The sequence below is a fragment of the Microtus oregoni genome, unplaced genomic scaffold, assembly GCF_018167655.1.
Source record: "Microtus oregoni isolate MIOR12 unplaced genomic scaffold, Mior012 000038F_ref0000394, whole genome shotgun sequence".
Lineage (NCBI taxonomy): Eukaryota > Metazoa > Chordata > Mammalia > Rodentia > Cricetidae > Microtus > Microtus oregoni.
The window spans coordinates 6,491,689-6,513,866 of NW_024543097.1; the positions used below are offsets into that span (position 1 = coordinate 6,491,689).

The 22,178-nt window shown below is 38.5% G+C and overlaps 1 protein-coding gene across 2 annotated transcripts in view; it reads right to left on the reverse strand.

Moving 5' to 3' along the window:
• Positions 1-22,178, reverse strand: part of Ikzf2 (IKAROS family zinc finger 2) — a 137,872-nt gene that overhangs the window by 15,429 nt on the left and 100,265 nt on the right. For both annotated transcript variants that reach the window (XM_041631942.1, XM_041631943.1), the window contains exon 5: positions 19,163-19,330. In XM_041631942.1, coding sequence (XP_041487876.1) covers positions 19,163-19,330 — 168 coding nt within the window. The remainder of the gene's footprint in view (positions 1-19,162; positions 19,331-22,178) is intronic.

Sequence of the window (22,178 nt, forward strand, 5' to 3'; positions counted from 1 at the left end):
AACCATAATCCCCAAAGCAATGTCTTCCAATGTCTAGTGATTTTATCCCATTAAATAATGTACCTGTTTTCTTTGTTCAACAGTGATAGAGGTGATAGGTTGTCTTTTGGTAAGAATTTAGCCCCACAAACATTTTCTCAAGCCTCCTTTGATTTCAAGTTACAAGACAATTTCAAATTAATAGTATAAAAATGGAAATATCCATTATTAACGGAGATATTAATCACAACATATTATTATATAGCCGAATCCAATTCCATTTCAGTTCTTGTACAGTTTTTAAGTTTTCTTATTTAAAAACTGCATTGTTTCAAACTCTCCTTTGTGGTATTGTACTCAGTGATCCTTCTTCCCACACAGAGGTCTCAGACCTAATAATAATTGCTCTAAACATTCCTATTCCAACCCATTCTCGGGTCTTTGCCATGCCTCCCCCTCATTTCTTGCCTCCTTACAGGCAGGCGTACTTCATACTCGTCAGAGCCTAAAGTCATACTCGTAAGAGCTTTTGACTTATTGTATACACGTAGTCTCGGCACTGCCCATTTTTTCCTCTAAGACTGGCCTCCCTGACCGCCTAAATCTAATGTGTTTCTCTCCCTTTATTTATTATAGGATTCCTAGGCTGGAGATAAAATAATTTTCCCTTTACATTTTGAAGGTTTTGTTCAACTGATCTAGTAATCTTTAGTTTCTTTTCAAATGCCCGATACGAATGTGGTTTTATATGTAGCATGTTCATTGCAAAGCTCTTAGTATCTATTTGCATTTGATGTTGGCCCGTTTCTGAAAGAAGAATTGCATCCCTTTAATCTGGAGCTTAATGCATGCCCTTTAGCTTTTAATAAATGTATGTGCATCATATATAATATTTATAAAACTTCAACATATATGTACATAGATAGCACATAAACATGTAGCTATATACACGTTATTGTTAAAGATGCAAACAGTATGTGACTTTTAACCTTTACATATGCATGTTAAATAGCTCTTCTTTTGAAAATAGGGATAGCTATTGTTCCATGTCTCTTCTATAAAAAAATATCCATTCTGCCCATGAAAATCAACTGGCTACTTACTGTAGTACATTTCTAGGCTCTATTCGATTCCATTATCTCTGTCCATAAATCATCAAATTAATATTTACCAATAGAGTTGGTCTGTACATAAGTCACACAGCCTTCCTTTTCAAAATTCTTTGAAAAAACTGAGGTCCTTTTTTATTTCCAAAAGATTCTGCGTAAGTTTGCCAATGTTAATAACAACAAAAATCAAAAAGGAAAAACCCTGCCTGGATGCTCACTGAGACTTCATGGAATGGACAGGCTTAACTTTAGGAGAACTAATATCCTTTAAAAATTCTTACTGTATTTTTATGTTTGGGTGTCTTGTCTGCAGGTCCAACTATGCACCACTTCTGGAACCCACAGAGACTGGAAGAGGTGCTATACATGGTTGTGAATCACCAGGTGGGAGCTGGAGATAGAACCCAGATCCCTTAGAAGAGCGATGGGAGCTCTTACCCACCGAGATGTTGCTCCTGTTCCCACCGATTAATATCAGAGCAGTAAATGTTTTCAAACATTATCATACTCTATCTCCTTATTTACTTGGAGTGTGTGTGTGTGTGTGTGTGTGTGTGTGTGTGTGAGAGAGAGAGAGAGAGAGAGAGAGAGAGAGAGAGAGAGAGAGAGAATGAGAGAGGGAGATGGGGTGGGTATTGGATCCTATGCAATTGGAGTACAGATGCTTGTAAGCCACCTGATGTGGGTTCTGGAACCCAAATTCACATCTTGTACAGAGCATCAAATTCTCTGAGCCATCTCTGCAGTCCCATGTTTCAGAATTAAGTGTCCTTTCTTATGCACGCTTACTTAAATTTATCTTCAAGTATTTCATAAATTTTGGATGCTATAATAAATGGCAATCCATTCTAAATTCAAGTTGCCAATTGTCCGTTCCTATCACATATATGAACACACCTGACTTTTTCTTAGTATTGTTAAGCAGAGAGCTAATTTATCATTTACACCACAGCATAGCTGGGTGCTGTGTGTGGGTTGAGTGTTAGAAAAACATTTGTTAAATTGTACAAAACTGCTGTAAATTAGAAGGAGTAAGGTCAAAACATCTACTGTAGAATGTGATGGCTGTAGTTTAATATATTTTTGAAATTTGCTATGAGTGTAGATCTTAAGTGTTCTAACCAGAAAAAAACCAACAACATAGACTTCTGAGCAATGCAAAACAGCTTAAATTTAGTGATTCAACAATGTGCACACATATCAGAACAGCTTTTTGGTCATGTTAAATAGATTTTATCTTTTAAAATAATTAACTTTTAGGAAAAATGAACTTGGCATATTGGCCTTAAATTTTGAACAAAATCAATTAATACTTCTCACCTTTTAGTACATTCCTTGGCACTGCTACGACAGATGATGACCGCTATCACCAACACTTCCGGCCATGTTACTGGTCTGCTTCTACTCTGTAACTCTCTGTATGTCTTCTCTCTTCCCCTCCCATTACTACACTGAAGAGACCTCGGATGATGTTGATGGAGCTTGGAGAGACAGTTTTCTTGTGTCTCATGATCAGGTGTATTTTTTTTTTGTTGGTTTGTTTTGCTTTAAGCATGATACCAGCAGAAGGTTATGCATGCCCGACCTTCATGTCAAGAAATTTCTTTCTATGCTATTGCTGGAAACTTTTATTTTGCTTTAACATTGCATTAAGACAAACTTCCTTTTTGAAATTATGAAGATAATTATATGGTCTGTATTGATGAGTTAACTGGAAAAATTCTATTAATGAATTAATAGTAATGTTAAACCAACTTAAAAACCCTCATAATAAATCCCACCCAACTGTGATATGTTTTCTTTTCTACTTCTAAACTCAACTTGTTGAATTTTTAATAGAAGGATTCTGCATTTATGATCACCAGCATTGCTGCTGCATAACCTTCGGCCTTTGTCACACCTGTGATTTGATAACAGGTGAAGCTGAACTCACAGAATTCAACTACAAATTCGACCCTCTTTTCTCTCTGGAAGGGTTTATTTCTCTGATGCTTTCCCTACACTGTGTTTCTTTAAATAATTAAGAACTTACCAGTGACATCAAGTGGGGTTTTTGGTTTGGAAGAGTTTTATATTCCTGTTTCAGTTCCCCGAGTAAATAAAGGTTAGCCTAAGTATCTGTTTCTTCATGAGTGAGGTTTGACACATTCCTTGAAATGCAGATATTATGTCAGCAGCTTGATTGTACCAATATCAAATTCTTTATGCTAGTTCTGTATTGTGCTTACACAGAAATCTTATTTTCATTCCTGACTTTGGTCAGATGTACGTTCCCTCTTTAATGTTGATTCATCTCAGCTCTTTTGAAAATTGTCCCTTTCACCAAACCAGCTTTTGTGTTCATCAGCTTTTCTCTCCTTCTCTCTGGTTTACCTATTTTGTCTTGTTCTTTATTTCCTTTCTTAATATACATTTGGTTTGAACTTGTTCTTTTCCTAATGTCTAAGAAGGAAGTGGAGAAGGAGCTGAGCATTTTCTTTGTATTTAATACAGGCATTAATGGCACACATTTCCTTCTTGGCTCTTCTGTTCTCAGCATCTCCATACTCCCTCTCCATCCCTGAGCACACAATAGAGATTTAGTGTATCGATTTTATTAACTTTCCCTGCTAAATCCAGAATTTCAGTCATTTTGGGATCTGAATTTATGTAATCATTATTCTAATTATGGACTTTTTTGCTCTCCCATGTCTATCAAATTATGATGGGAGGCTGGATATTGTGATTATGCGCTAGTGGATTTTAGATTTTGTTGCCTTTATAATGTTGTAGACATGCTTCCATATTCATCTACACTGCTTAGAGTCAGTTTGGTCCTTTTGAGGTTGTCGTCTAAGGAAGGCCCAGAGCACACAGAAAAGGCCAGGTTAGACTCATTCAGGATATTACTAGAAGGTTTCTCTACTTTGATTGGTGAGAATTAAGCATTCCTAACCTTCTGTAAACTCTAAAAGTATTTGGTCTTCTGCTTTCTGCTTGTTGTTTTCCCAGTGTTAGGACAACTGATCACCATTTAGCCTAAATATGGGTCAACCACAAACTTAATGTCTCTTTCTGGACAGTTTCCTAAGCTCAGATCCTTGCCTCTGTGTTCAGCTCAACCGCCTGGTACAAGCTGGATTGTCTGGCAGAGATGTTGTAGGAAAATTGCCTGCAGGAAGTCAGCTGGAACAATTTACAGTACTTGACATCTTTGTTGTTCGTCACTCAGGCATGGACGTCCTACACAGCCTATTGTTATATGGAAAATTCGGTTAATAGATCTTGCGGTATTCTAGATGATTGCGGTAGGAGGGCAAATCTGGCCCCAACATTCACCATGGTTGGAAGCAAAAGTTGCATTTTTAACTGACAACTACTGAGAAGACATGCAAATAGATACCAAGAAGTCAGGCTAATTTTGCAAATTTTAGTCCCAATGCAATTCAGGTAATTGGCACCAAATTTCTCATGAATGTAATTCTAAGATAAGCTGTGACACAGGATTCGTACAGACAAAACAATATGGCCAGCATTTATAACTACTTCGAAAGTTATTGTCAGTCTTTCTTTGAATACCTTACACTTAGTCAAAAATCCTATCAAAACATACAATCTGACTTGACCAGTTAGAGCTGTAAATGCAAACTCTTGACCTGAGGAATTGATGGGAAATTGAAGATTCAGCAAAGTGAAATAAAGCAAACGTTTGAAATGGCTTGCCCTTTAACAGTGCTTCTCTGTGTGTCTTGGTAAGGACTAGAAATAATTAGCTGTTCCGGTGTATTGGAATCCCCTTAGCCCTACATCATTTAAGAGCAAGCCAAACACCCACAAAATCTTCTGAAGTAGGAATGTTGATGGTAAATTCAAAGCCAACCAAGTTTTGTTCATTTATATTTTCCTGAAATAGGCCAGTTCAACAGTTTTTCTAATGAATGTATAAAACAAATTACAATATAGTAATTCACTGATAAATTTCTTTTTCTTTATGCAGATATGTAACTATGTCTACACAGGTAGAAACACACACAAAAAACACATCTAGTATGCAGAAAGCACATTTTAAGTCATTTTAAGATGGACACAATCAACAAAAACACATTAATTACATTTCATATTCATGTTCCCTTAACAAAACTGAATATATCCACTTATGAATATATTTAGGAGTTGCAGTATTAAGAGATTTTAATATGATTTTATTAGATAATTGCTTGAAGATTAATAAATTAACCCAAAGAAAGATTATTACTAACATGGTACAAATGACATTAAATTTTTTCTGTCTTTATCTTTAAGTTACACTTTGATTGAATTAGTGGTTTTCTATATTGTATAGATTCTACTCTTAAACAATTTTAAGGTTCTTGTGCATACATGTGTTGCTTGTGTGTGTGTGCAGTATTTGCGAGTGTGCAGGTGTATTGGTCCATTCATGTACATGTGGAGGACTAAGGTTGATGCCTGGTGTCTGCTTCTATTGAATAAATCCACCTTATTTATTCATTTGTTTGTTTATTTGAGACCAAGTCTCTCTGTGAACCTGAGGCTGCCTGTTTTCATCATTTGTAGCTGTCAGCGAGCCCCTGGGATCTGCCCATCTCTGTAGTCACTCTCAATGAATAGATTCCCGGCTGTTCATGCCTCTCTGCAAAGCTTATTAGTAGGTGTGGAAGACCCGAACTCATTTTCCTCTGCTTCTGCAGCTAACACTTCATGCACTGATCCATCTCCCCGGCCCACAGTTTTGAGGTTTTGAGCTTTTAATGCTACAAAATAGACGGAAAGGTGCTTACAAATGTACACTCACTCCAGCAGTCTATGAAAGAGGCATTTTCTTACACTGCCACTGACGACGGAATGCAGTTATTAAAATAGCAAAATTTCCACTAAGGAGCTAAATCTATTTCCCAAAATTATAGTAAGGGACACTGGGGTCTAAAGCTGTGACTTAGGAAGTCCATACGAGACATTCTGTTACAGAGGTAGACAATAATATACCCTGCCAGAGACGATGTAATCTACTTGCTCAGTTTTCAATGGCTTTTATTACACTCCATTTATTCAACGAGAAAGTATTTGTGGAGTTTGGCTTCACCTATTGTTTTAGTGTAAAGGAAGTCCTCTGTACAAACCAATACGGAATAGGAATGTGGTGGTTTCAATCCAGGTGATTCCTACGTTTAAAGTTGTACCCATGAAGGAATACAGTCACATTTATGCCCTGGTTCTATACAATAACGGCATGAAAACATCGTTTCTTTTCTGAGTTTACATAGTATAATAAAATTGTAAATGGCTCTTAGGTAGTTAGGATGCAAATACTCATTAGAATCTGATTATGTAATAAACTGTTGATTATTTATATTAGCCTGAAATAGTTACAAAAACAATGACACTAAGTAAACCAAGAAAGTCCAGAAACTTCTATGCTGAACAGTATACATTGTTTTTCTTTTTCTCTTGTACTCATGAAAGTGAAAAATAGATAAAGAATTTTGTCCATTTTTATATGCTATTCTTTTAAATTATTCAGTTCCTTACCTATTTATCAATTAAGTCTCAATGATATAACTTTCTCATCAACTTAACCTCTGTGTATATAATTACTGGTCCGTCTTTGACCCATTTTCTAATAAATGTCTAACAAATATTTTTTTTGAGATTGAGGATTTTTACTTTCATGCGGTCAAAAACTTGATGTTTTTTTCCATCTGTGATTTATTTTTTCTGATACAATCTGTAAAATATTGCCTGACCCAGAATGCTCATATCTTTCTCCTTAAAAAAACTAAGCCTTACAAGTATTGATGAGTTCAGATGTTTTGAGTAAAATGATTAAGTGGGAAGAGAATAGGAAAGGAAGCTGGTCTATACCTGAAAAGCAAGCTTTTCCCCCAGAGGATCCTTGTTATATTAAATCACGTCAGTACAATTAGATGTCAGGCAAAATTTATCACTAATAATTTTTCAGTCTCCAGGAAGTTTACTAGTGTGGTTGGTAGTTGGAGAAAAGAATGTGAAATGTTTCAGTGGGAATTTTTAAATTAGGTCGATTCACAATACAGTGTGTGTGTGTGTGTGTGTGTGTGAAAGGATTTTTAAAAAATATATGTTTAGAGTTTTTATAACAAGGCAAGAAAGTAGAGGAATAAAATTTTTTAACCCAATATTCTCCCAACTACTGTAAACATACTTTTCTATTTTGGCAACTACTAATTTCCCTATTAAATAGATGTGCCTTTGCAGATGTTCTGGGGAGTTATCTTATAACGGACAGCTCAGGGTGCTGTCATTGATGCACTTTATACTTCATATGTAGGTTCTGGTGAAATGTAGAGACTAGGCTTCCCTCACCACTCTACCAATACGCATTATGGAACTATGAATATGATAGATGACAAAGCTAACTACTTCTTATCTTCCCAACATTTTCATTTATAATAATGCTAATAACATCGACTTTGGAACTCAGTTAAAAACCTTACAAAAGACAATTTCCCCAGGGGAAATTGTACCAAAAACACAGGTGGTGTTCGAACTGGCAATATGACTCATAGGTGGAGCAATTGTCCAGCATGCCTGAGACCCTGGGTTCAATTTTCAGCACCACCAAACAGAACCACAGAGACCAAGAAAAGAAAAACAGAGCAATCATACAAACTAGGAAATAAAACAACTCTGAGCCCGGCCTTTGAAACCAAACAAATCACAGAATTCTGGAAAATTAAGAACTTATCTGTTTTTTTTTCCTTTTGGTCCACTATAAAGAAGAATGATTTAATAAAAATAAACTCATGAAAGATCATTTTTAGAAAAGTTCGATTTTTTTATATTTAATTTATATAATTGCTTTGTTTAAGTGACAACTTTCCCCCATTCCTTGAGCTGAATGTCTTGATTAGGAAGCGAAATGACCTGAAATGCAGGTGCCAAGTGCTCTGAGAAGCACGCTACCTGCACTTTTCTTTACGACATAAAATGTCCTGTTTCCTGAACTCTTATTTTGCCATGAAATAATTACCTAAATAAAAACCAGATAACTTTAGATATCTCAAATGTTACAGCTGCTTAAAACACATACACAGAATTGTCAAATTATCCTACTATTGCTAACCATAAGGAGTTCAGAGGAATGCCCACATTTTCTTTGTAGTTATAGTATAGATTGACTCTCTGATTGAAGGAGAGAAAAGGAGCTATAGAAACTGCAATGGTATAGAAAGGAATAACACAGCAAGGAGGGGCGATATTAAAATCTAAGAAACAAGGAGATAGATCTGATCCTTCTTATTATTATTCACATATTAAACATTCATTGAAGGACCAAAGAAGTAAGCCAATTAGGAACTTTCTAGACTCAGACAAACGGATAACCCAATAACATAAACTCTCTCTTTAATGTATTTCCTATTTTTCTTCATGTGGGCACAGTGTATGTTTAGAAACTAGGGCTCAACCTCAGGTGTTGCTTCTTAGGAGCCATCCACTGTGTTTTGAAGCAGGGTCTCCCCCTGAGAGCCAGGATTCATGGATCAGGATAGTGTGGCAGGCCAGTGAGTCCCACGGATTTTCCTGCTTCTGCTTCTCTGTGTTGAGATTACAGGTCCATGCTACCATGCCTAGCTTTTCCTGTGGGCTCTAGAACATTTCAGCTCTATATCAACTGAGCAGGATCCTGTGGAATTTCTCTTCTTGAACTGTTCTTTTGCATCTCACTTTGCAGTGCTATACTAACTGGCATAACGAGAAAGCAACAGACTTGGAAAACACAGATGTCTAAAGAGAATTTATCTGGAAGCAGGAAGATGCTTCATTTAAGTCATTATGTGTGTGTGTGTGTGTGTGTGTGTGTGTGTGTGTGTGTTGTGTATGCATGTGTGTGTGTGCATACATTCAAAATCTAGTCTCAATACAGATGATGTATGAATCCGAGGTTAATTTAGATGAGGCAACAGTTGAATCTAGCATGCAACATTTCTCTAAGAAACTTCTAAAATTACACATGGGACAGACAACATCTAATAATGTTGATGCAAATCATGTACTATATTAGAGGGCAATGAGTCTTAGGCTATAGAATAAGAGTTATCATTCACTGAGAATCAACAACATGATATGTGTTTTAAGTTTCTCATACGCAGTTAAAATTTGTTCTTATTTATTATGTTTATTGTTATCTCAATATTACATAAGTTTCATGGGATAACTCTTGTTCTTACTTATTTTATCCTAAATTTGTCTGGAAAAGTTCCTAGCACCTAGATGGCCAACAAATTCATATTCAATGAACAAATTTGATTTCATTATTATAGCTTTATTATAACACTTTAGTTTCATTAGGCTGCAGTTTATGAAGTCTCAGCTAAATAATGCACTGTTGGCCAAATGAAACAGAAGGAGAAGCGAGGTAGAAGCATATTGTCTTAAAGGAAAGGGTAATACTACATTTAAATATAATGTATATGATAAGTAATAATACATGCGCAGGTACAATTTGATTTCTTTCAATTTAATTTTTCTTTTTGTAAAATAAAGCCCTAAAGATGAGGCTTGCCATAAAAGTAAGAACCCATGAAACACTGACTATGACAAATCCTTTCAAAGAACAACTAGCTATAACATTCTAGAAAACAGGGCTGAGACATAGCTCAGTAGCAGAGCACCTGTTGAAAAAGGTCCAGGCTCTGGGTTGAATCCCAAGCATAAAAGGTGTGTGTGTCGGGGTGGGCAGTGGGAGGTAAGGGAGAGAATGAGCCTGGAAAATACACCCACCTGCTCCTGATAGCCACTCATCTTAAACTTTCTAGTAAGTATATTTGTCCAAACAAGTCCATCCATTTATTCCACTGATGGGCTGAAAAATGACTATAACAAAATCTCTTCATTTGAGATGCCAGGTTTAGTACATCTCAACCCTATGAATGTATTATTATCATCATACTGTAATTTATAGAGATACCATTGACTGATGGTTTATACCATAAATAAAATGCTGGTCACATTCTAAACATTTGAATGGTGATAGTGAAAACTATGCTGTATTTTTATTTGCTTGATTTCTGCCATAGAAGTCTTCTTTTGAGATTTGCAAGATATGACTGGCTACAGATGAAGAGTGTTCTTTGACAGCTATGGTTCAAGTGGGGAGCATAATGGAGTAAGAATGGAGGTTAGGTTACAAAAATCAATCAATCAATCAATCAATAATCCCAAACAGTCTCCTGCTACGGTGTTTCATAAGGAGTTGAGGCTGATGTGGAACCTGTCTACTTCTGTTCAGATCATACCTGAAGACTCAGTGTTACAAGGAAATGTGAACTGACACCAAATTAAGGTTAAGCATGTCCATGCCAACATCCACAGAAGCTCAAAATTGCTAGCAAACCCTGGAATGAGATCAATGTCTGCAGAATGCTTAGAACAATGAGAAAGTGGTCCATGAGCCCTGCTGGTTTCTTTAGAGCTCCTGAGACCAGAGAAAGGCAGGGAGGAAAAAGGTCCAAGTTGATGTAATAGATGTGCTTAGACCAAAATGAAATGAAAATAGTTTCATGAGGTGAAAATATACCACTGAAGAAACCTCTCTTCAAAAATGTTTTTCTAAAAATGGATAGGGAGTTTAAGGAAGAACAAGCATTACCTGTATAAGACAAGGTTGCATATGCTGATAAAGTTATGATTTGTTTTATATAGAGAACGTATGAGGTGAAGCAGATAGGTAATGGATATTACTCAGTAGACACTGGCAGATGGTCATACAAGCTGGGATGACTCAAAGTGACTTTTATCTGGTGGTCACAGCCTTCAGTAAGACAACAGCCTAATGGCATCCCCTCTCTTCAGTGGAGAGGGCACAGGCACTGAGGTGTCATTATCAGGGCTGCATGGGTGGAATCAGCACTCCTCGGTTATGCAAAGTATGTGTGCAACTGATACTGCTTGTGTGTTTATCAGTGTAATCCAGTTCTATCAGCCACCTCCAGAAAGGAAAGGAGGGTGTGAGGGTGGGGAAAGTTCACACTTGGGAGATAACCTAGAAAATGGGCCAGGTGCTGGGCTAAGAGCAATTTAACACAGTTTGTTCTCATGGGAAACCAGCAAGACAATTTCTGCCGCATTTCAAGCATTTTGTCACCACTAGCAAGAGTTCTGCTAGATTCAGTTTATGAGCTAGCATCATTTATTCTAATGTGACTATCACTGCATTGACCTTTGGATCTCTACAGAAAGAACTCCTGGGGCTGGAACAGTGGTACAGTTGGCGAAGTGCCCACTGCAGAAGCAATAGGACCTCACCTCAGATCCCCAACACCCATGTAATAAGCCAGGAATGGCAGTGCGTATCTGTAACCGCAGTGCTGGAGACCGGTATGGTGGCGGAGACAAGTGGTTGCCCGGAAGAAGCTGGCTAGGCAGTTTAGCCTAATCAGTGATCCCCGGTGCCACTTAGTGCTTATATGTACACACACACACAGACACACACACACATACACACACGAGAAAAAGAGTGCGAACTATGGTTGATATAGTCAACACATTGTTTCATGTGAGATTTATAACTCCAGCAATTGACATTGTATCCTTATAGACAAAGGTTGCCCCTTTTCAATTAAAGACAGATAAGACTTATGAATTTTTAAACATTTTAAGTAAGTGAAAAAGGCCATCTGTTCTACGAAACTCTCTGAGGGAACAACACCTATACCTCTAAAATCCCCATGGATTCCTTTACCATCCCAACATAGGAAAATGTGCAAATATATTCAAAAGAAGAATAAGTCAATAGATTTAACTCCATGGGGAATTCTAATAATAAAGGTGTAATTACACAACTTGTATAAATTAGATGGTTTTTACAAGGCAAATTAGTGAGTTTTCAACAATTATGGCCATTATTTGCCTTTTTAAAAAATCAATATTGAAACATACATAAGCATCTGATGATTCTAAACTATTTTTTGTGTGTGTGTGGATAACACGTAGCCCTTGAAATTACAAGGACATGGGTAATCAAGACAGTTCTTAGAAAAATTTAAAAATGTACCATAGGGAGAAAGATGCTTTAACAGATGGGCATTTACGTGACATATCTGGTCTGGTTCCCTTTATAGGACAAAATTGCTTTACACTGACAATTAGACATAAATAACACATTTCTTGAGCTAAAAAAATGTCAAATATTGGAAGGCCATAAAGCATTGTTTAAACAAAAAACAACATTTTTAGAGTGTTTCGACATCAGCTCAGTATTTCTTCAGAACACAGGCCTATTCACCATAAGTCATGGAACTTTAACTCTGGAAGGTCCCTCCAATTGCTGTAGTCAGGGTTATGATGCAGATATACACTACAAAATGGCTTTCCAAAACATTTAAGTGACATATCAGCTCTTCATTTGTCCCTTCCCCTTTTCCCCTTCATACTCTTTTTCTTTTGCTAAAATGAAACTGTGTGTATGGGTGTTCCACCTTCGTATGTCTACACACTGTATTCATGCAGTAAGTACCCTCAGAAGCCAGAGTCGGAACCCCATGGACTGGGATTCCAGAACTGAATCCGGGTCCTGCAAGAAGAGCAGAGTGTGTTTGACCAGCGACCCTCGTCTCTAGCCCTTCGCTTCACTCCTCATTCTGTTGCTTGGATTTCTACGGGAAAGTTTTCTCTCTTAGATGTGGGTAGCAGGGAATAGCAGAAAAATAGTATGATCACTGAGAAAACCTTTATTTAATGTTTCTTATATATTCACTTTAAAATTTAAACTGGAAAAGCTAAGAAAACAAACAAGCAATAACGACAACAAAGTCTGGAACCACGGAGAATGCTCTTCCACGCTTGGGCACAGTCTGGGAAGTTGACCCAGCACACTTAGCATATGGCTGACAGCAGCCCAGGAAGACTGTAAAGACAAATGCAACACCTTGACAAAGCGACACAGCTAACTTGCAAGCAAGCTCATTCCTAGGCCCAAATGCCCGACTTGCTGTCTAATAGGGCATGGGCATGCTCCTTGGCTTCTCCCCCCCTCCCTCCCTCCTTTCTCATAAATAGTAACTTTAAGGGCATTTTAATGGGCAGTTCCGTGGACCACATGGCAGCAAAGAGGACATAGTTTGGAATTTGACTGCCTTGGTTTGAACCCTCTCTCTGCTTCAGCCTACTCCCCTGCACGACAGGAATAACAGCAAGAAGTTCTCCTAGTCAAGCTCCCATCACTACCTCTCTGTCTTCTCTGTAGACACACTGAGGAGCAACCTGAATCTCACTGGGGAGACAGAGCTCAATGGATAATGCACTTGCTGTACAACATCAGGACCAGAGACCCTAGGATCCAAAAAGACTGGCTTTGTAGTGCACTTTAGAAATACCAAAGCTCCTCAAGCAAGATGCAGACATTCTGGCAAGCCAATTGCCTGGCCGAGCACGTGTAGCTCTTTTTTTTTTTTTTTTTTTGGTTTTTCGAGACAGGGTTTCTCTGTGGTTTTGGAGCCTGTCCTGGAACTAGCTCTTGTAGACCAGGCTGGTCTCGAACTCACAGAGATCCGCCTGCCTCTGCCTCCCGAGTGCTGGGATTAAAGGCGTGCGCCACCACCACGTGTAGCTCTTAAGAATAGAAGAGAGACCCTGTCTCCAACAAGATAAAAGGTGAGGATTAAGCCCTGAGGCTCTTATCTCACATCAACGTGACTGGCATGTCATGAGTACCACCGCACTACCATGCCCTTGTGCCTAAACACACACAAAAAGAGTTACATATGACTGTAGGCCGGCCTGCCCATGTCAGCCATATCTGTAAATGCAATCATATAAATCACTCATACATTCAATTTTCAATAATTACAAAAAAGATGTTTCTATTAAAATGCAATTTCCACGTTGGAAAGATTCAATAAAGATGACCTGATAAAAATAATGCTTACGAATGGTAGGCAAAGACAATGATAAAGATTACTGAAAACACATCAAAAACTGATTGCTTCCCAGAGCTTTTAAACTTTGTGAAAAACTAAAAAATGTATATAATTATAGAGATGCTTTAAGGGTGTATTTAGGTTAGAAAAATTAAAAATTAAACCTAAGCTCCTACATGAAAAAAGGGGTCTGTCTTTACACTTAATGACACATCGTTAAACACACGTGAAACACTTATGTTTTAATGCAAAAACTTTCTCATTAAAAACATTTTCTGTTACTAGACTTGCTGATGTGAGTACCTCCTTTTGCTGCTGTGAGAAAGCAGAGTTTGCACTAATTACGTAATCCATAGAAAGGACCTCGTACTATGCTGTGCAGTGTGACAGCTCACCAATGCTAGGTACTACCTGCAAGTTCTCACTGCTGGGCCGATGCAACTAACCCACAGCCGATCTGTATCCTTTAGCCGACCCGAGTCCTACATTGACAAGTACCCACCTTATACAGTAATCATAGAAGACATTTATATATCCGTGTATTGATAGTAGTACTACTCCAAGCATTCCAGACATCTTTTTAAATGCTTGCTTTCTTAACCTAGAATATTTGTGGCAGGAATATATAAGGCTCCCTAATGCTGGCCTATCGCTACCAACTACTCACAATAGTCAACACAGAAAAGTTTCAAGTATACAACACAGGAAGCAGATACGGGGTACTAATATCTGATATGATTATTAAATACAGCAGAACAATGACGGTTGGCACCAGAGAGAAGGGCAACAAAGTCTTCCTATCAAAAACAATATCCTTAAAAGCAGACTTTGATGAAAAGTCACTAGTTAAATTCTTAAATGCTAGTTAAACGGTTTGGCATCCATGACCATTTTCTTAGCTTCTTCCTCCATGCTGCTCCTACAGAACGCTAATTTCTATTGCTTCTGTATGCTCCCCTCTCCTCACTTCCGGTGACACCTAGTCACGGTGAGGCACCAGAAGGACACAGGAAGGTGAAGAGTCTGTATGTTGATGTCACAGGTCCACTAAGGTCAGCACTCAAGTCCTTGCTACTTTTTCCAGTGACTCCTTGTTCCCTTGCCTTTCAGACTAGTGGGCAGAGCACCAGAAAAAGCTAGCTTCAAAACAGCTCTCTTCTGGTTTCCATGCCTAACCATGCTCTAGTAAACACCTGCCCTTTATCGGTCCCCATTGAGTGTTACCTTGTTTTACCATTAGGATCCTTAGAGCAGCAAAAGTTATGGGTAGAAGAACGGCCTAAGGCTGTCCAGTCAGTCTAAACAGAATTCGATTTTGTTGCCAAGGCTTGAGAAGAGTCACCAAGAGCTGGACCTTGGTGGGCCACTCGTTAGTAAGGTGTTGTCACTGCCAGCAGCACGGATGAAGTGTGGCACAGGGGAAGGACTGGAAAGCTGTGGCATCTCTATGGTACTCCAGGCACCGTCATGGAAGAGAGAGTAAAGCTTCCCTTGTGACTAGGAGTTTTAATGGCTGAAGGGACACACAAAATGAAAGGACAAAGGAAAGTCTTAAAGGCTCCAGTAAGACAAAGGTGGGGTCTCAGAGAGTTTATCTGCTTTAAGGGGCCCTTGTTTAGCTAATCCTAGAGCAAATAAGGCCAAAGACCAATCCGAAAGGCAGACTTGAGGGGCCGTGGAACTGCCCTGCTGGAAAAGAGGAGCAACACCCAGACTAGTTCTTCTTCATGGAGCAATGACAGAGAAGACACGCTACATCTACGGGAGGATTAAGATGTTAGTGACACTATCAGAAAATGAACAGAGTAGGAGTAGGGGATCACGCTATATGCCCAGTAAATTGTTTATTAGAGCAAACCGCTGTATAGCCGGGTCTGTGGATGAATATAGAGTTGATCTTACTGTAACATCAAAATCTAGTGCCATTCACGCTAAACTCGTTATCACAGCCACTCCACTCCACCCTACTCCACTCCACTCCACTCCACTCCACTCCACTCCACTCCACTCACGCAGCTACCAGGATTTCTTTGTGAAACAGCTCCTGTCACCTAATCGGAAGCAGTGTGCCTTCTCACTGCAGGGAGAACATACTTTACATGCTTCCCTTTCCTCACAATAATAAAGTCTGGAGAAACCGTTATCGTCACCTACATGAGACAAGCTGGGCTGCGTGTGACAAAGCAGCAGCTGGATTTGGTGACCAGGAAGCATCAGGCGTCCAAGATGCATCCTAAGACATACGCTAGAGGACAGTGGACAGGATGCATCCTAAGACAAACGCTAGAGGACAGTGGATAAAGTCCCACTAGAGTCCACGGACATTCTTCTCTGGTGAAATATTATAAACCCAGGGGTTGGGCTTGCTGAAACACATCTTCCACACCTTGTGGTAAGTTTCTGTAACTTGCAACCTCACAAAACTTGGCCTTTGAATTTTGGAAGCAGCAGAGGCCACATAGTTGCTTCGACATATGCCCTAAGTAATCTAGACTTGAGTTCTGAGAGGAGTCTGGGGGAAACGGGGCTGAAATATACACCCATGGTGAAAAATCACCCAGCTCTGGCTTTTAAAGGTCCAGCAACCACAATTATTTCTGGAAAAATAGATGGCAAAGAGGTGCTAGGTGACATTTTTGTCAGGCAGAGCTCAGAGTGCCAAGCTCTAATGATTCTGTCACAAAGATTTGAACTAATAGCTAATCTCGATTTAAAAAGCTGCCCTTAATTCACTAGTAGATGCTTATTATGCTAACCCAAACCACACTTTATAAACTAGGTATTGTCTGAAAATCATATAACATAAGGGGGATATAATAGCATTTCACTGTTGAATGAACTTGGACCAAACAGTTGGAGACCCCAAACATGCTTCATGAGCAAGGGGTTCAGATGTCCATAATAACTGGTACTACACAATCTTCTCCATCCTACACCAATCACCTTGTGGTGTGTTATCAATGAGCAGCTGATAGAGAAGAATTGTGGTGGGTCTAGTTTGCAAATGAACTGCATAACACTTGATGCTAGCTATGACAAGTGTGTCTTCAAGACCACTTTAGAGAAGCTAGCCTTGACAGAGTGGAAAAGAGATTCCTCAGCAGCCCGGATTTCACCAAGCCATACTGTGCATGGCAGAAGAGACAGCCTGAGGAAATGACACATGGCATGGCCATATGGCCAGCAAAACAAAAGACTGATGATAGGGGGTCTAGAGAGAGTTATTCAGATGTACCCCTCAGAACTGATACAGAAGACGATGACACAGTATCTTACATTAATTTTTTCTTCACGGAATCCACTATGGAGAAGGCTCTTCGTAATTTGGGCGGAGTAAAACATCTACTGACATCAGTCAACGTGCTTACCTTACCACCCTGGTGTCTGCTCATGGACCCATGTTCAAATGATAATAGACTCAAAGATACTGTTAGCTCAGTTACATGTGCTCCCTACCCATCACTACTACCATTGCTGGGCTCAGAATTTTTCAGTTCTGAGCCCCTGTTACTCCCCAAGTGATCAACCAGCAAGTGGAGCCAGGGAGGTTATACTGGACTTCATATAACATGGAAAACAGATAAATTGATCCTCATAGAAACTGAAAGATGTTTAAGGAGGATTTACCATTCCTTCCTAGGCTGCTTCCTGAGTGGATTTAACAGAACACCTTAGCACTTACTGTGATATCCCTTGTCACACACTGCCTTCAACAAGAAGCTCATTTAATGGAAAGAAATACAGCAAACTCAAACCTACAGACTTCCTCCACATTTGTTATGTTCCATCAGCCATTTTCAGCTGGCTAAGGGGAGCTAGGTCAAATGGTCTACCACTGGAAGGCTTCCTGTGTGGCTGCCATCAAGGCAAGGTTTAGGGTGTTCTGTAGATACAGCAAATGGCTAAAGATATCCTTCCCACAAAAAGAACACATGAATCCGAGAACAAAGAGGTTAAGATGTTTACAATTACTTATGAAGGTGAGGCAAAAAGTCATATCCATAAACTCTTATGAGATACATAGTCCTTAGTTCCGTGGCACTTCAATGAGTTAGAACATATAGGTAGCTGATGGAAATACCTGCATCTCTTAAAAATATCTTTCAACTTATAATACTTTTTATAATAAAATAATGCCACTATAATTGATAAATAGAGTGGCATAATTTTCAAAACATACATGAGATGTAAATAAATGAATTATTTCTGAGTAAGGAAAGTAAATATTGTCTTAGAATATTTTATTTTCATATACATGTTAATTTAACTTTTATAATTGTCCCAAATTTAATAGTTAATGTTTAAAATTGCTTTCTATAATACATAGCATATTAGAAAGTGAAGTTCAGCCTTAAAGATATCAAGAGGGTGTAAAGAAGGCTAATATGCGCATGCACCCCGTCACATGCCACAGTTGTCTGGGTTACAGTCTTTCAATGTGCATGAGCATGTTGCTTTCTCAGATCTCCACATTGACACGAAAACTTAACATGCCATGATAAACAAGGCATATCCAACTGCTCTGAAAGTATCTTATTATAATATTCTACCCTTAACTCCTCAGCAATAGCAGTTCATGCTCGAATCATAGAGAGTCATTCAGATTTCTGGTTATTATTCCTCATTTATGTATTGCTATGCTAGTACTTTCTTAGCACATCAAACACTCTAGATCATTAAATCATTTATGAGGCAGATAAAATGCTCAGCTCTTTCCCAATAAGTACAGTTGGAAAGCTAGCAAAACAAGCCAAGTTAAATGAAATATAAATTCCACCAACAGTCAATTTTCTAATGAGTACAGTGCTTTCAAGTTTAAAAAGAACAGTATTTGATTTCCTCACTGCGATCTAAGCCCGAGTTCTACTGGACTGTTAAGAAACTCTACAACTTTCATGCCTTCTGGAAACATCAGAAAGTGTAACATTTCACTGGGCTCCAATAACCCAGTATGAAACATGATTACTGCTTTGATAATCACAAAACCTGAAACTTTCTGTTCTATCTGTGCGACACTCTTCAGAAGCAGTGTCCTTTTCATGTCTGTTGATCTTTGAATACTCATGTGCATCCTACAAATGCCACCGATAACGTACAGGATTCTCTAGGCCAAAGCTACATGCTACTTAGTGTGATGCTGTTCCACCTTATTGACTTCAGCTTTGGCTTGGTGACACTTACCGGAGTGGGTCCTGAGGTGTCCTGTGAGAGCGTCCCTTCTTCTACAAGCATAGCTACAAAAAGGACATTTGAACGGCTTCTCTCCAGAGTGTAACTTTATGTGTCTCAGAAGGTTGCCCTTCTGGGTGAAAGAAGCTCCGCACTGGTTACAGTGGAAGGGGCGCTCACCTGAAGACAGAGTGGGAAAGACCAAGCAGGTTATCCATGAGGGAATAGTATGCCATCCACAGTTAACCAGAGACAATTCCCTAGGCTCACAATGAACATCTCCCATATATACTAAATCTTCCCTTTCTCCTAGGTGAAGTAGACATTTCCTCATTTCGTATAAAGATTTCTGTCGCTGGCTGAGAGGAGCAATAACAGTACCCACCAATGACTGAACAGCTAGCTCTCACCACTCAACTGACCATTGCCTGTCATAGACTACTCTAATCCTCACAATCCCATTAATACTTAGGAAGCATCAATTTAAATATAGGAATGAAGAACCAGAAGTCAACAATGGCAATGTATCTGATAATACTGACACTGAGATCAGAAGCCAAACAGGCATAACAACAAAGAAACCTTCAGTGCGCACAGAGGAAATCTCTCGATAGAGAAGCACTTCTGTTCTCTTGGCCATTAACAATGAAAACTGTGGCAAAAATCCCCAGGATGCCTGAGAGAATCCAGAGAATATTATATTTCCAGATATTTTCTGCATGCTGTTTTGTGAGAAAACATTTGTTTAGCAGGAATCCTTTTTCATGGTTCTCTACAGTGAAACTGTCAAAAAGTTACACAAGTCTTCATTATCAGTTTTGTGTATTATGCTCAACTGGCAGCCGCAAATGGCATAGAGGTAACAAAATTCATACAGGCAACAAAATTCACACTGGCAAGATCAAAAGGATATAGCATTATCAAACCGTGAGGAAAATACTCTGATTTCTCATTTGCCTGTGTCTAAGAACAGTTGAAATAAGTGATAAGCTGACATATAAAAATACGGTGAAAAAGCTCATCTGGAAGCTCATAGTTTAGAGAGAACCAAATGAAACACTTCCTTACAGTTGCCAGGGCCTTTTCTGTATCTGTCACGTGACAGGTATGATTTCCATAGCTTTCATAATTTGTACCCTGAATTGCCAGGCTCATGTATCTTTAGCTAGAGTATTTATCTTAATAGTGAAGTGAACCTCGGAAAATATTTGGCCCATTACACAATGCAAACCAAGGGTTTCTCTTGTAAAGAAAGCTAGGAGGCAATAACCAGATAAGCTTTCGTCGCTTCTGGCAGCCACCCCTGTATATTCTGTATATTCACAGTTTTGTTACAAGACCTAAAGATTTTCAAACCAAATAAGGTCAAGCAGAGTGAATTCTACAGCATGCATTCCTCTGGAAAGTTAATGAAGTACACTCAAAAGACTTGTATGTGGTGGTTTACTCTTGTAGACATGGGGTTGCAACTTACAAAAGGTCCTGAAAAAGGTATTATGCTAAAAACTCAGCATATCAAAGTTAGCTTAGACTGAATTATATTTAACCAGTTTCATTTGTTGAAACCTAAATGACTCAAAGAAGACATCATTTAGTTTTAAAATCTAATTCTAGCTGGCAGTGGTGGCACACACCATTAATCCTAGCACTCGGGAGGCAGAGACAGGGATCTCTGTGAGTTCAAGACCAGCCTGATCTACATAGTAATATAACGTCTCAAAAATCTAATTCTGATCAAATATTCTGTCTTGTTTTTTGAGAGGGATCTTGCTGTGTAGACCAAGAAAACACATGGTTTTCTTGCCTTAGAGTGTCCAAGCACATGTTCTTGCGTGGGTGCTGCAATGATGGGCTTTTAAACCTAAGTTTTTAAGATCTTTTTAAATTTTATACACATATGCAACTTAGCTTTGATTCTTTGATTTTTTTTCTCCAAGGAAATAACACAGTGCAATTTTAAAAATCATAATGATCTGCCCTCTACCCTGACATGGACATGACATGTTGAGAGGAATACTCAACAAAGTAGCTTTGTGAATGAATAAAACAGCAAATATAAAATATACTTTTTACTTCAACTGTTCAATTTTACTCTTGGACTCTGTGTGTAAGCTTTTTCTAGTAAAGTGACAAATTGGGACACAATAACTTTAAAAGGAAATTAAATACTAGGTCTGTTAAAAATTTAGATTTGTGTTTGCTTTTGCAGCAAGCAGATCGACACTGTCTTCAAATCATTTCTAATATTTGAATTGATGGTTTTAATCCCTACATTAAAGTAATTAATTCACTATTTAAAATAAGGCTAGTCTGAAAAGGAAATAACACTACAGAGGAACAAATTTCAAAAATTTTAATCTACGGCTAGAGTAATGTAGTCAAGTTTTGAGACTAATGATGGAGTAACAGAGTTAATAGTTACAAACGCCCCAGATAGCTTTGAAACTTTTACTAAGAACACCACAGAGAGGGGATGACATCACAGGGACTCCGTGGACATCTGGTATATGGCTCTGTTGCTGTGTGGGTAAGGAGGACTCTGCGTCCACAGACACGAGATGTACAGAGCCAGGCAAGGTGTGCTTTAACCTGGAGCTCCCTCTGAAAACAGAACAGGCTCTAGCAGCAGACTACTGTGATTTCAACAGCTAAACTCAGAGAAACACTGGGGTGAATTAGTATTACTTCCCCAGCGCTACTCTCTTCTGGCTGCCAGCTCCAGGCTTTACTCATCTTAGGATGGAATCTGTTTAACTACGCTTAGGAGCAGGACTAGAGAGAACTGGCTAACACGCAGACAACACAGTTGTGTTACTGCTTTCAACACTGAACTTATAATTAGAGTGATACTCTCAATAACACCACTATTAGAGGATAAAGCAGATTAACTGTTCTTTGTATGCATGATTAAAGATTAGGACTACTTAATACACTACATATCTATCTATCTATCTATCTATCTATCTATCTATCTATCATCTATCTATCTATCTATCTTCATAGTTAATTAATAAAAAATTAATCAAAT